Genomic DNA, 15,690 nt, shown 5'->3' on the forward strand with positions numbered 1-15,690 from the left:
AAAATTTTAGTATACATGTATTTTGACTTTCTTTGGAGGATATAACAACATACTTATTGTAATGAACTTAATTATTACTTAATGGTATTTGCAAAATTTTACTTATATATATATATATATAAATTAATCATAAAAGAGAGAGAGAGAGAGAGATGAAAAATGAATGACAGTGCAGAAATGAAATTCCCCAGAAAACCTACCAGATATGCCATATTGGACTACATCAAATGATGAAATTTTATATTCTCTGATATTAAACCAGTAAATTATTACATACGAGGGTGGTCTGAAAAGTTCTGGGCCTAACAATGAAAAAACGAATTTATAATTTCAAAATTATTTTTATTTTTCAACATAATATCCCTTAAGACTAATACATTTATTCCAGTGCCATTATCCCATCCCTGTAGTGTTCTCAGTAAGATCTGCAAAATACCCCTCTATAGCTGCAATCACCTCTCGATTCAAAGAAAAACGCTGACCAGTGAGGAAGAGTTTTAGTTTTGGGAAGAGATAGAAGTCCGAGGGAGCCAAATCTGGGGAATAGGGGGGATGTTCCAACAATTCATAGTGCAGATCCCTTAATTTTCCCATTGCCAAAAACACCTTTCTGGGCAGGTGCATTGTCCTGATGAAAGATAATTTTTTTCTTCTGCAAACCAGGTCTTTTCTCATGAATTTTTTTGTCTAGTCTGGTTAAAAGATCGGAATAATATATCCCGGTTATTGTTTTACCCTTTTCTAAATAATTAATAAACAAAATGCCTTTAGCATCCCAAAACACCTATGCCATGACCTTTCCTGCTGAAACCGACTTTGTCTTCTTTGGTGCTGAACAACCGGCTTCTGTCCGCTGTTTTGACTGCTGTTTGGATTCTTGTGTGTAATGGTGAATCCAAGTCTCATTCACAATAATAAATCGACACACAAAATCAGTTTTATTCTTGATAAAACGCTCCAAGCACTGTTCACAGATTTTCATGAGAGTGCGTTTTTGATCTGCTGTGAGCAAGCGCAGCATCCCTCTTGCACAAAGCTTTTTCATTTGCAATTCTTCATGTAAAATATATCCTACACATTCTTTGAAATGCCTATAGTCTCAGCAGTTTCATGCACTATGACCTGCCGGTCATCCAATACTATATCGTGCACTTGATCAATGATTTCTGGTGTTATTACAATTTTTGGACATCCTTCACGTGGATCATCTTGAAAGCTGGTACGGCCATGTTTAACCTCAGCAGCCCATTTCTTAATTGTCAAAAACGAATTAGAAGAGTGCCCATAAACTTTTATGAACTTCTTTTGTCATTGAATGAATTTCTTTTGGCATTAAATCTTCTTTTACAAAGAAATTTATAACTGAACGAAATTTATAACTGAACATAGAAATTTATAACTGAACTGAATTGAGTATCATATCGATAACGATATGATACTCAATTTTATCCATTTCAAGGGATACAGACAACACTTTTGCTTCAGACACTGTATAAAACAACCAACTTGATAGAATGACTTGCAGTGTCACATAGATGCCTATGACAGATGTTCCAACTTAAAAAAATAATCTTGCCGATAGTATCTGTGATCGAGGACAAGAACTTTTCAGACCACCCTTGTAGGTGATAAGTAAATGATAGGTAAACATGACCAGAACTGGAGAGAATATCTGTCTAATTTCATTTCAAATCAGATTTTAACTAAATTTAAGGATACATAAAATGTGGAAAGGCAGCCGAAATGGATGGTATTTGACCATAAATGCTCAATTATAGAGGTTATAAAAGTTTTACAGTGGCTACACTTACATAATTCAGAAAGCTTGGTCTCCAGGTCAAATTCCAGATGATTGGAATAGGACTCTCATAGTATAAAGGGAAATAAAACTGGATGTGAAAATTATAGAGGAATTTCCATACTGAAAGTTCCTGGTAAGATTTATGCAAGTATACTTGAGAAAAGGTTAAGAAAAATTGTGGAAGAAAAGCTTGCAGAAGAACAATCTGGATTCAGGTCAATATAAGTTGTCAGGATCATATTTTCACTGAGACAAATAGTTGATCATCTTGATCAAATATGTGCATCCTTGTCTCATATGCTTGATATAATGTCCCATACATATCATATAAATGTAGCATTTTGAGCAGCTCTTTTATTGGCACCTTGTCATATGCCTTGTTCAGACTATAAAATTTCAATACAGATTCTTGTTATATTCCCATGATTTCTCAACTATTTGTCTCAATGAAAATATGATCCTGACAACTTATATTGACCTGAATCCAGATTGTTCTTCTGCAAGCTTTTCTTCCACAATTTTTCTTAACCTTTTCTCAAGTATACTTGCATAAATCTTACCAGGAACTCTCAGTATGGAAATTCCTCTATAATTTTCACATCCAGTGAAAATTATAGAGGAATTATAGAGTTATCTTCACTATCATGCATCATCTACATGGATCACGTTATGAAGGAAAGTGACATTCAACCGAATATCAACGTTGCAAATATTATTCTCAGGTATTCTCAAGTTGCAAGTATTATTGCAGAAATCCTCTATAAGTCTGTAGAATTTCCTAACTAAATTGAATAATTGTTGTGATAAATTTGGTATCAAAATCCACAATAAGGAGACAAATACAATGAAAATAGACTGAAATGTTGGAAACATCACCTACATCCTGAAGTTGGCCAATTAAATTTGGAAATAGCCAACAGAATTAGCAAAGCTGGTATGATAGATAGGAAGTCCACTTAATAAATTTATATGGAATAAGAGGAAATAATGAAAACACTAAAATAGCTATATACAAAGCCAGTTTTAACGTATGGATCTGAGAGCTGGGTTAGAAATAAATACTTTGATCAAAGACTGAATATCACTGATATGAGAATTCTGAGAAAGATTAGAAGAGTAACCAAATGACATCAATGGCAGTATCATGTTAAAAATGAGGATATTAACAAAGAATGTGACATTGTTAGCATTCAGGAATGCATTAACAGAGCTAACCTTAGGTGGTATGGGATCATTTAAACAGAATGGAAGAGGAATAGTTAGCAAAACAAGTGCTTTTCCAGGATGACAGGAAAGAGAGGAAAACAACCCAGAAGAAGACCAAGATCTTGGTGGATTGTTTTACTAAAAAGTGCTCAGAAGACTAAGGAAGTTAGGAATGATCTAACCTTTTTGTGTAGTACTACAATAACATCCTGTACACTCCCTGAAGGTATCAGTAATTTGATGATGATCTCTAATTCATTTAATCAGGTGTAGCACAAAGGTATGTTAAGTAATCTGTCATAATGGTCTGCCTCCTGTCTTCTGCAACTGAGTTGCCAGCTTTCTGTCTTAATGCACTTGTGATGGTGGATATATCTTTATCCTCAAACATTGCAGCTAGTGTTGGGAAAAATCTACTTGCCTTCCTTATATGAATGATGTTTTCCAGTTGACTGAAATGTGTGTACTGCAATCCTCTGTCTCATCTGACAGAGGATTGCAGTACACTAAAACACCAAAACACTAAAACTTCCAGAATCACCAACATAAATCACCAAACTTGCAGAATATCAACTTTTGCTATCTTAAATTGTGATCTGCATACCATTATTCAGTGGGTTTTGATAACCTTGTTCATTTCATTTTATATGCAGTCATGTTTTTTTTTTTTTTTCGTGCAAAAAAATTACCCTTTTCTTCTAGTCTTCCTTTAGAACATCCATACTTTGACAAGGCAAGATTTCTCTTCTTGGGATTATCTGAAATCTCTCTTGGCATAAACATATTTCAAATATTACCTCCTCCAAAAAATTAGATTTTCTGTTTTGTTCAAAGTGTTGCTTTACCTCTGTATGCTGTAAACACCAGCCCCACCCTTAGATCTGGACAAGAAGGGCACCTACTCTAAGCCCTGCACTGTAGAGTACCCAAATATTACATATCTCACACACACACACACACACACACACACACACACAAATCTTAAATAAGAAGAAAAAAAATTAAATATTCAGACTCAATATTTTGGAAAAACTAAATTTCATGGAATGCATATATAATAATTTATGAATTATTATTATTATTACATAACACCTCCAGGGAGTCTAAAGACTCATCGAAGAAGGGTACCAACTCTACAACTCTCCGTCTCCACCAACCGCAAGTACCTTCATCATTTACACCAAAGCTGTCCAATCTTAGGTAATCCGAAGGCTGCATTAAAAAAAATTTATTTGCGGGCCACATCCAATGCATATCTAGTAATTTAGTGAGTAGCAGTGACACAAGCTCGATATCTGAACAAATGAACATCACTAATTGCGCACTAATCGCGTGCTCTCGTTCTCCATGAGCGCCCAGAGCATAAGCATTAGAACAAAACACTGTAAAACACTACTTGGACACATCTAATATTTGAAAAACATGTGGGTATATAGTGATATAAAAACCCCAAATAAAATAACCAACATCAAGATTATTGATTAGTGATAGAATTAAAATATCTAATACGCATTCGGTTCAAATTGTTATTTTCTTTTTTCGCTCGTGAAAATCAAAACCCACATGCGGGCTGCACAGAATCATGCTACTGGTCGCATATAGCCCACGGCCTTGTTTTGGACAGCCCCGATCTACTCCAACGGCATCTACTGCCGACCACCACCACTAATATTTTCACAAACATCCATGCCCACGAGAGGATTCGAATCCATGGCCCTTTGGCTGGAGAGCAAATACGCTAACCACTTGGCCAACCAGGCCGACAATTATGTATGTCTTTATTTTACTACTCATCCAAACATTGCTGACCCATCAACGGAATACCCAGACTTGCGCAATAATAATTAAATTCAGTCATCTTTGATATTTTCCAGCTTTCACTCATATAAAAAACTATAGCTTTTACATTTTTTTTTTTTTTTTTGTCATTATGAAAGTGTTTGTCAAGTTAGGAGGATAGAAATTATTTGATTTAACAGTTTGTTAGCTTGATTTATAACTTTTAAACAGTGTGACATATGATATATGTTTTTCCATTTGTACTCTTGCCCCAGGATATGTAATTGTTGTGGTAAATTATATTCATAGTCTCCTCATCCTGCAAATGCTAGGAGAGGGTCTGCTTAATACACTACAAATCCATCCAACCATTGAATTCTCTTCTCATAGTTGGAACGGTACAGAAATACTTAGTACAGAAGAGAGCAATTAGGTTGATTAATGACACCTCTCTCACTAATGTAGTCCACTCTCTTTCACATTCTTCTTGTTGAGAGGCTTATACGCTGGTTAGACATGATAACTAATATTTAAGGAATTGACAGCGTATGCTAGAAATATAGATTAAATAAACTTTAATATATACATTCCGATATTTCGGCGAACGTCACGTTGCCATCTTCTTGGGAACTTACTAAAAGACACGTGCACACAAGTACTAATAACAGCAAATGAGACTGAAGCTAGGAAGCTAGCGTTTCCTAAAGTCCTGATGGTGCCCCTTGGCGGGCTATATTGGTAGTTCTTGGCCTTTGGGCTTAAGTTCTTCTGATAAAAGTTTCCCAAATTTGGGGCAGTTTCATGCATCAGTTTCAAAGCGCTCTCACACTATACTGGCAATACACCATCACACATAAAAAACTCAGCCCACTTCAAAGCCAGTATAGAAAACCTTACACTCCAACATAATGACATAATGGTCAGTTTTGATGTCTCCTCCCTATTCACGAATGTCCCCCTCAAAGAAACCTTAGAGCTAATCCAAGCTAAATTTCCTCCCGATATCTCAGCCCTATTTCAGTTTACAATGAACTCGGGCTATTTCGTTTGGCAGGAAAAATTCTACAAACAGATAGCGGGGACAGCCATGGGTTCACCACTTTCCCCACCCTTGGCCAACTTCTTCATGGAGATGTTTGAAGAGAAAGCCTTAAACTCAGCCCCACAAAAACCTACCATATGGCTTCGCTACATTGATGATGTTTTCGCTATTTGGCCACATGGCCCGGATTCACTCCTCTCCTTCCTAACACACTTGAACAACCAACACCCTAGAATCAAATTCACCCTGGAAAAAGAGGAAAACAATAACCTCCCCCTTCCTAGACACACTAGTCACCTGCCAACCTGATGGAACCTTGGTTTTCTCAGTTTATAGAAAACCCACCCATACAGGCAGATACATTCACCAACAATCCCACCACCCCCCTCACAACAATATGGAGTTATTAAAACATTATTCAACAGGGCAAAAATAATCTGTTCTAATGATCAAGCCCTAACCACTGAACTAAATCACATCCGTGACACTTTCTCAGCCAACGGCTACCCCCTCCAAAAAATCCAAAAAATACTTAACCCAGTTATCCACAACCCACCACCCCCTCCCCTTCACAAAAAAGATTACTCTAAATCTATCACGATTCCCTATATCAGAGGCACCTCGGAAAAAATCAAAAAAATCCTAAAAAAACATGACTTGACCACTTGTTACAGACCACATAGAAAACTGGCATCCCTTATCCGCTCCACCAAAGACCAACCACTTCCCCTAGACCTACCTGGTGTATACCAGGTCCCTTGCAGCTGTAAACTGTCCTACTTTGGCCAAACAGGCAGGACAGCAAATATCAGAATCTCAGAACACAAGGATTACATCCGATTTTACCAGTACAGCCACTCTGGGCTTGCAGACCACGCTCTGGATACTCGCCACAGAATAAGATGGAAGAAAGCCACAGTAATACACCGCAGCAAGTTCAAGTATGAAAGACTATTCATGGAATCAGCCTCGGCCCTTAGGAACATGCCAAACCTCAACAAATTTGGATGCATGAAACTGCCCCACATTTGGGAAACTTTTATCAGAAGAACTTCAGCCCAAAGGCCAAGAACTACCAATATAGCCCGCCAAGGGGCACCATCAGGACTTTAGGAAACGCTAGCTTCCTAGCTTCAGTCTCATTTGCTGTTATTAGTACTTGTGTGCACGTGTCTTTTAGTAAGTTCCCAAGAAGATGGCAACGTGACGTTCGCCGAAATATCGGAATGTATATATTAAAGTTTATTTAATCTATATTTCTAGCATACGCTGTCAATTCCTTAAATATTAGTTAACTCTCTTTCACAGATGTTCTTTTTCTGCTGTTTGCATTTTCTACAAATATTTCCATGGACATTGTTTATCAGGATTGGCATTGATAATTCCATTCACAGTTCAGTTTCAAATTTATAGAACAAATTGTCCTTCATTCATTCTTCTACTGCCATCTTTTGGAAGTCTTCCTTCTTATTTATTTCCTAAAGAGTACAATCTGCAGGTCTTCAAATCTAATGTATCTTCTTGCTTCCCACAGTGTTAATGGCCTATAAGTTAAACTGCTCCTGGATGGGATTGCCATAAAAAAAAATTTTTTTTAAATGCTTTTTACAAAATTTTTATATAAAGATGTGGATATCCATACTGTAATGAGGATACATCTTGAAATGTAAAGTGGAAGTAAGTGAACTTTAAATGCATTCAGTTGTATGGTTGTATGCCTGTGTTTATATTTGCTTTCATCACTTGTATTTACAGCCTTCATTTATTGTGTTTAATATAAATGTATTTTTGCAAAGCAGATCTAATAGTCTTAAATTTATCTGGAAAGTCCTTGTTTGCATGTTTGTTTTTTAGAGAAGAAATACAAAATAAGAGTTTTTCCTTGATGTTCATTAAGTGATGAAGCAGAACAGCTGTGGATTTGGGAATATGAAGGAGAAAATGAAAAACATGATCTGCATATGGATCTAGGTGAGCAAATCAGGTAAGAGAAAATAGTTTAAAACACATGATGCCTAAAAAAAGAATTCCAGAAATAAATCTTTACTGTAGAACTTATTTTTCTTGTATTTTGCATCTGCAGACAGCAACTCAGTATCTACATGGGTTAAGCTCACACTGATGAGATCTCGATAAAAGTCAAACCAGTCTTGTTAGTGGTTGTTCTCATAATGCAAAGCATATACATGTCCGAAAGGAAGTATGTTGTGCATTATGGAATACTAGGCAATTCAGTGTAAAGTCATATACAAGTATTGTAATGTTACAAACAAAAACAAAAAAAAAATTAAAACATGGATGCATGGAGACCTATCATTATGGATGAAGAAAGCATGCAAGAGTAGGGAAAGAGAATTTTTAGAGTAACTGAACGATAAATATCTTGAGCAGTATTTCTCTCTCTATAAATGAGGTGACTTTTGCCTCTAATTAGTTAAGTGAGCAAGCAGTTTTGAGTTGATCAAGCAACAAATCATGTGAGAGTTCTGATTGAAAGGGACATACAGTACAACAAGGCACAATGGAGGTAGGTGATTATGATAAGCTGACAAGGCAGAATGAAGTAGTACTAGCCCTAGCCCATTATTTCCCAATAATGGGAAATAATGGCCTATATATTACCTATATACATTTTTGTATGCATGTGTGTAAGTAGTTTGCTTGAATAAGTAGATTTGTAATACCAGACAAAAAATATCTGCTATTTTTACTGGTGTCTGATACTGATTAGATAATGGCAAGGATTAAGTAGATTTTCTGTGTGCATAAGCTTACGTTAACCTTGAACAAACAATAGTTGCACATTTCTGACATTTCATTTTAGTTATCATTTATAGCTTGATTTTGTAGATTTACAACTCATATGCCACATTTGAATTTTTACATTTTCTGCAGACGTTTTAAGGACCAGTATCATGTCATGGACCAGAAAGACCCTGGGAAAAACTATCTTAGCTATAGAAACTGCTTGATAGAGGAATCAGTGGTACTTGGGAACTAGTTAGAAGGTACGTGAAAGACTATATCTGACTTTATCCCCAGAATTAGGAGGATAAATTACATGGGAGTTAAATGTATGAAAGTACTTTAAAGTGAGAGATGCATAAAAAAGAACATGTTGTGGATATATCATCATATGAAAGGTGGTGCCAAGTCCATCAAGAGAAATTAGGCTAAGAAAAGAAGTTAGTTGAACAGACCAAGCGCGATCTGAGAGAAATTTTCTGCTAAGTGGCAAGTAAAAGGAAACGCAACCATGGAAGAGATAATTAAAGAAAGTGTTTTCACTTGGTTACAATCATCATCATCATCAAATTCCTGCCATGTCCCTCAAGGGATATACAGGATATGATAGTACTACATGAAAAATTTACATCATTACTAACTTCCTATCTACAATTTTCCTCCAGATCAGTGCATTACTTGTCAAGACTCCAATATTATCAGATCTTGTATTTCTGTCTTCTAAGGCACTTTTTACCTTATCAATCCTCCTATATCTTGGTCTTCATCTGTGTCATTTTCCTGCCAACCTGGCAGAGAACACTTGTTTTCCTAATCTTTCCTTGCCCATTCTGTTTAAATGACCATACCACCTGAGATTAGCTCTGCTAATGCATTCCTGAATGCTGACAGTGTCAAGTTTTTTCCTAATATCCTCGTTTTTAATATGATATTGCCATTGATGCAATCTCTTCACACCTCTAATCTTTCTCAGGATTCTCATATCTGCGGTCTCTAGTCTTTGGTCAAGTGTTTTACTTCTGACCAGCTCTCAGATCCATAAGTTAAAACTGGTTTGAACACTGTCTTGTATACAGCTAATTTAGTCCAGCTAATTTCTCTCTTATTCCATATGAATTTATTCAGTTGACTTCCTACCATACTAGCTTTGTTAATTCTGTTGTCTATTTCCATATTTAATTTACCATCTTCACAAAAAATCATGCCCAAGTAGCTGAAATGTTTTACTTGTTCCACAAGTTCCCCGTTCACAACACAGTTGACATTTTCAACAATTCTACCTATTTTCATTGTCTTTGTCTTTTTAATGCTGACCTTCATACCATATCTATTACAACAGTTATTCAATTTAGTCAGGGAATCTTGCAAACTTGTAGCGGATTTATTCAGAAGTATAACATTGTTCGCATAAAGCAAAGAGCTGACGTTAACATCTCCAATTCTGACATCTCCAATAAGAATACAATTTGGTTGGCTAAATCCCAAATTGCCAGCCCATCCTCGTTCGTTCAGTATCCAGGTAGATACCCAACAGGGTGCACCATGAGAATGTGAAGATTGGACATTTGGTCAGAAGCCCTAGTCGGTTCTCTGCATTCCTTTAAAGGCTATGTGGAGATTTCCTCTCAGTTATACAGTTTTGACCATTAAGCTCCCCTGGTTACAAAGGAAGTTATATTCTTGTTTAATCCTTTATCCAAGTGTGAGCAAACAAAGCTGTGAACTATCTTTATGACTAAGAGATCCTCTTGACTTCACATCAGTTGCCTTTATATCCCATAATTTTTTATTTATTTTTTTATTTTTGTACAGATTTTCTTTTGAATATTATTATTATTATTACGTGATACCTCCAGGGAGTCCAAAGACTCATTGAGGGAAAGTATCTACTCTACAACTCTCTGCTCCACCAACTACAATGGACTGCAAATACCATCATCTACACCAATGCCATTTACCTCCCACCACCATCACTAGTATTTTCACAGACACACCCACAGCAGGATTTGAACCCACAACCTTTTGGCTGGGGAGCAGATACGCTAACCACTCGACCAGCCAGGCCGGCTAACATTAAATTCATTTTTATACTGCACAAATAGTTTTATATTGACTATTGCAATTCCCATGAAAACGCCATTGTGAACAATGACATAGTTAATGAAATGTACTTATTTCTTGTCCTGAACAGAAAGCTAGCAGATACTTACCATTATTTTTAACTTTACACTTTTCTTCAAATTTTCCCAAAATATTGACTACTCTGCTGTTTGGATCTGCAACGAGGATCAATTTTTTCTTTGTCAGGCTCCTTCTCTAATGATTTGTAAAATTTCTCTGTTCCTTCCTTAGTAGAATCTTCTGTAGACTATCAACACAAATGTCTTTGTGGTCAATTTCTCTTTTTTTATGTTTACCCACATCTATTTGAAATTACTTGTCGTTCGTGAAGTTTTTTTTATTTTTAGTGTTGAATATTATAGTTGTTCTTTCCTTATCCTGATTATAGTTGTTCTTTCCTTATCTGTTACTTGTCAAGACTCCAACATTATCAGATCTTATATTCCTATCGTCTAAGGCACTTTGTACTGTATCAATCCACCTATATATTGGTCTTCCTCTGGATCATTTTGCTGCCAACCTGGCAAAGAACACTTGTTTTGCAAATTTTTCCTCGCCCATTCTGTTTAAGTGACCATACCACCTGAGATTAGCTTTGCTAACGCATTCCCGGATGCTGACAATGTCTAGTTCTTTCCTAATTTCCTCGTTTTTAATATGATATTGCCATTGATGCCATCTGTTCATGCCTATAATCTTTCTCAGGACTCTCATATCTGCGCTCTCTAGTCTTTGGTCAAGTGTTTTACTTCTGACCCAGCTCTCAGATCCATAGGTTAAAACTGGCTTGAACACTGTCTTGTATACAGCTAATTTAGTGTTCCGACTAATTTCTCTCTTATTCCATATGAATTTATTCAGTTGACTTCCCAAGATACCAGCTTTGCTGATTCTGTTGTCTATTTCTATATTTAATTTACCATCTTAACTAAAAATCGTGCCTAAGTAGCTGAAATGTTTTACTTGTTAAACAGGTTCTCCATTCACAACACAGTTGACATTTTTAATGATTCTGCTAATTTTCATTGTCTTTGTCTTTTTAATGCTGACCTTCATACCATATCTATTACAACAGTTATTCAATTTAGTCCGAGAATCTTGCAGACTTGGAGCGGATTTATTTAGAAGTATAACATCATCTGCATAAACCAAAGAGCTGACATTAACATCTCCGATTTTGATATCATGTTTAATACCACTTTCCTTCATAATGTGATCCATATAGATAATGAATAACAGAGGGGATAATGTACATCCTTGTCTCACACCAGATTTAACATTAAACCATCTTCCTGTACTTCCTTCAATTCTAACTGCTGACTTACAACTCAAATAAAGACTAAGTATTGCTTGATATAAAGCCCCATCGACACCATATAACTGTAACATATTGAATAGCTTCTCTCTTGGCACCTTGTCATATGCCTTTTCCAAATCGACAAAACTTAAATACAGATCTTTGTTATATTCCCATGCTTTCTCGACTATTTGTCGTAAAGTGAAGATCTGATCCTGACAGCCTCTATTTGGCTTGAATCCAGCTTGTTCTTCACCAAGCTTATCTTCCACAATTCTTCTCAACCATTTCTCAAGTATACTTGCATAGATCTTGCCAGGAACACTCAGAAGGGAAATACCTCTGTAATTCTCACATTCAGTTTTATTTCCCTTTTTATATATGGGTACTATAAGAGCTCGACTCCAATCATCGGGAATTCGTCCCTCTGTCCAGCCTTTCTGAACTATGTAGTGTAGCCACTGTAAGACTCTTATACCACCATACTTCAGCATTTCTGGTTGAATATCACCTACTTCTGCTGTCTTTCCACATTTCAAGCCTTTGATGGCTTTTTCTCTTTCAAGTATGAATATGTATTCCTGACTGCATGCCTGATCAGTGTTTTTTACCAGTGTGCTGTCATCACTGCTTGTTTCATTTAGCAGTTTTTCAAAGTAATTACTCCATACTTCAAGGATATCTTTTTCTACCGTTTTCATGTCACCTTTATCATCTCTAACTCCTTGTACAGCACTCTTTCCTCCATTCTTAAGCTTCTTCAACAACGTCCAGAATATTTTGCCACCTTCTTGATATTTATTTTCTATATTCTTGCCAAAGTCCTCCCATGACTTTTGTTTAGCTAGTTTCACACAATGTTTAGCTTTCTTGCATTTGTCTCTGTATTCTCTAAGAGCACAAGCTGATTTATTTGCCAGGAACTTTTGATATGCTTTCTTCTTTTCCTTCACTGCCTCTTTAACTTCCTGTGTCCACCATGCAGTTCTAATTTTTCTATCCTTGCAGACAACTTCACCACATGCCTCTTTGGCTGAATCAATCAGGGCTTTCTTCAAGGCTTGCCACTGAATCTCCTAGGTTTGATTCCTGTTCACAAACTCTTTCATTTTTTCTTCAATAATTTTTGTGTATTTTAGTCTAGAGTTCACATCTGAGAGTTGCTCAACTTTTATTCACTTTAAAACTTTCTTACATGTTCTTCTTTTTAATATGAAATTCAATTTTATCCTGCTCAAGACTAAATAGTGATCCCTTCCAATTTCAAATCCTCTGTACACTCTGGTGTCCTGCACCAGGGAGAAAACATCACTATGAACAATAACATAGTCAATGAGACTTTTCTTATTCCTTGCCTTTTCTCTCCATGTGAATTTGTGTGCATTTTTATGTTGGAACAATGTGTTAGTAATAACCAGTCCATGTCCTGAGCAGAAATCCAACAGATATTTGCCATTATTATTAGCTTTGCTATTTTCTCCAAATTTTCCCAAAATATTTCTGTATGTCTCACAATCATTTCCTACTCTGCTATTTAGATCTCCAACAAGGACCAACTTTTCCTTTTTCATTGTGTCAGTTGCTTTTTCTAAAGCCTCAAAAAATTCCTCCACTTCTACCTTAGAAGAATCTTCTGTGGGACCATTGGCACAAATAAGTCTCATTGTCCAGTTCCCCATTCTTATATTTGCCCACATTACTCTACTTGAGACTGTTAGATCTGAAATAGGCGACTTCAATTTTACATGACGTCACCATTCCAGAATCTAATAGTCAACAACAAAAAAAAAAAATATATATATATATATGCATACTTATCTTTTAGCACAGTGTAACTATGTTTTTTTTTTTTTTTTTGTAACAACATCTTGTATGATAAACTGTGAATTATGTGAATTTAAATTAATGTATCTATGTCTAGCATGAATGTAAGTCAGCAAAATGGGGGGGAAGATATGAGAAAAATCATTAGTGAAATATTATAAATGAAAGAATGCATATTATTCAGCAACATAGGGCAAAGATCGCCCTAATACTATAAGAGCAGCATAAGCACCCGCGGGCATCACATCTGAGAAGACATCATGACGCATACGTTCCCGGAAACAAGAAGTCCGTATGTTGATCGGTGAAGTCACCCAGCCTGAGACCAATGGGTGAGACATTAAGAGAAATTCAAACTCGGAAAGATGGCGCTCTAGGGGAGCGTATAAAACCTGCGACACGGAAGTAAATCATCCCCGTTTTTTCTTGTTCTTGCATTTCTCTTTGTGTGCTCCAAGAGTTCATCGCAGTTCAGCTCTCGTTTTTGAGGGCTGACTTACGAAAAGTTCCAGCATGACACCGCAACAGATTTCGGCAAGATCAACCGTAGGCCGTCAATGAGAAGGTCATCGACGTAAACTTTAGCAGAGAGAGAGAGAGAGAGATAGCGCCCAGCTCAGGCGAGCACGTGTAACCCACGTGGCGATAAGATCGAGACAACAAGAGTCGAAACAAAGAAGGAGGGATGGAAGAAAACCGATAAAGAATAGACAAGTACTCTCACTTGTTCTAGCCCCTTTAGAGAATTGACTAGCAGTGTTAACAGAATGCATCTTAAAATTTGTAAAATGGAAGAAAGAGTGAAGAACTAAGATTTATGTAAATGACTATGCTTTCGAAATGAACTTTAAGAACTTTCAGTTAGATAGAGATTCTGTCATAATTAATCCGAGAGAGAGAGAGAGATTATATATGTGCTAAAATGCCTAAATGTCAAATTAAGCTGTAATTAAGAATGTATTATATGTTGAGTTATTGAATTTGCTAACATTTTGAAGTCAATGCATAATAGTTTCAAGAGTGAGAGAGTTAAAGAATGGTAGAAGCTTAAATTAGATTTGATAACTACTTTAACTTGTATAGCATTATATAATGAGTTTAATAAATAATTTGATTCCTTACTTACATGTGTTTCTGATCATGATGACTGACCCTGACCCTTCATAAAACATCGTACCTGTGATCATGTGTGTGCGTGCGGGGATATCCCAATTGAAAATATTAGGGCACGACTGCAAATAAGATAAGCCAGGAACCCAAGGCTTCTAAGAATTCAGTTAACATTATTAGTGGCACCTGATATTCTATGATTACCCTAAAGGCTGAGTTTATCTCTAACCTTAAGGCTCAGGCTGGCACAGATAAATAATAAATTTTGCCTGAGTGACCAGGATAACTCATGGAATTCAGGGAACAGGTAATTTCTGGTGGCCCATAAAAGGTTAAATTATGTAAGAAAAGGTATAAGAGAAGCGAGACATAACGTAAGATTAATATTAATGAAGATCACATAACAATGCCGCAACCGACTTAACAAAGAGGTACATGCGATAGAATTTGATATTGCGGCTGAAGTAGGAAAGGATAAAGTTAAATATATTGCCCCGATATATCATTATCAGAGATATGCACAACAGACTGACTGCTATTCAAGAAGATTAGCCTTGTATTTTGTGTTGAATACTATGGCTACTCCTTCTTTTCCTTGATTGTCATTGCCTGAATATAACATTTTGTATTTATTGCCCAGAAAGATCTCACCAGTTTTTGTCTTTTTTGTTTCAGTCACCCCTATTATGTCGATCTGGTACTTATCCAATTCCTCAGCTAGCTCCATTTCTTTGCCATTCAGGCTTCTTATGTTGATTGTACTGA

General features: G+C 36.2%; 1 protein-coding gene across 3 annotated transcripts in view; it reads left to right on the plus strand.

The window, feature by feature from the left end:
- The window catches only part of Polr3H (RNA polymerase III subunit H), a 245,335-nt gene that overhangs the window by 222,160 nt on the left and 7,485 nt on the right, over positions 1-15,690 (plus strand). For all 3 annotated transcript variants that reach the window (XM_090407537.1, XM_090407535.1, XM_090407536.1), the window contains exon 6: positions 7,726-7,812. In XM_090407537.1, the coding sequence (XP_090263663.1) occupies positions 7,726-7,812 (87 nt within the window). The remainder of the gene's footprint in view (positions 1-7,725; positions 7,813-15,690) is intronic.

The sequence above is a fragment of the Typopeltis vanoorti genome, chromosome 17 (genome assembly GCF_054136105.1).
Source record: "Typopeltis vanoorti isolate ZY-2024b chromosome 17, IOZ_Tvanoo_1.0, whole genome shotgun sequence".
In the NCBI taxonomy this organism is placed as follows: domain Eukaryota; kingdom Metazoa; phylum Arthropoda; class Arachnida; order Uropygi; family Thelyphonidae; genus Typopeltis; species Typopeltis vanoorti.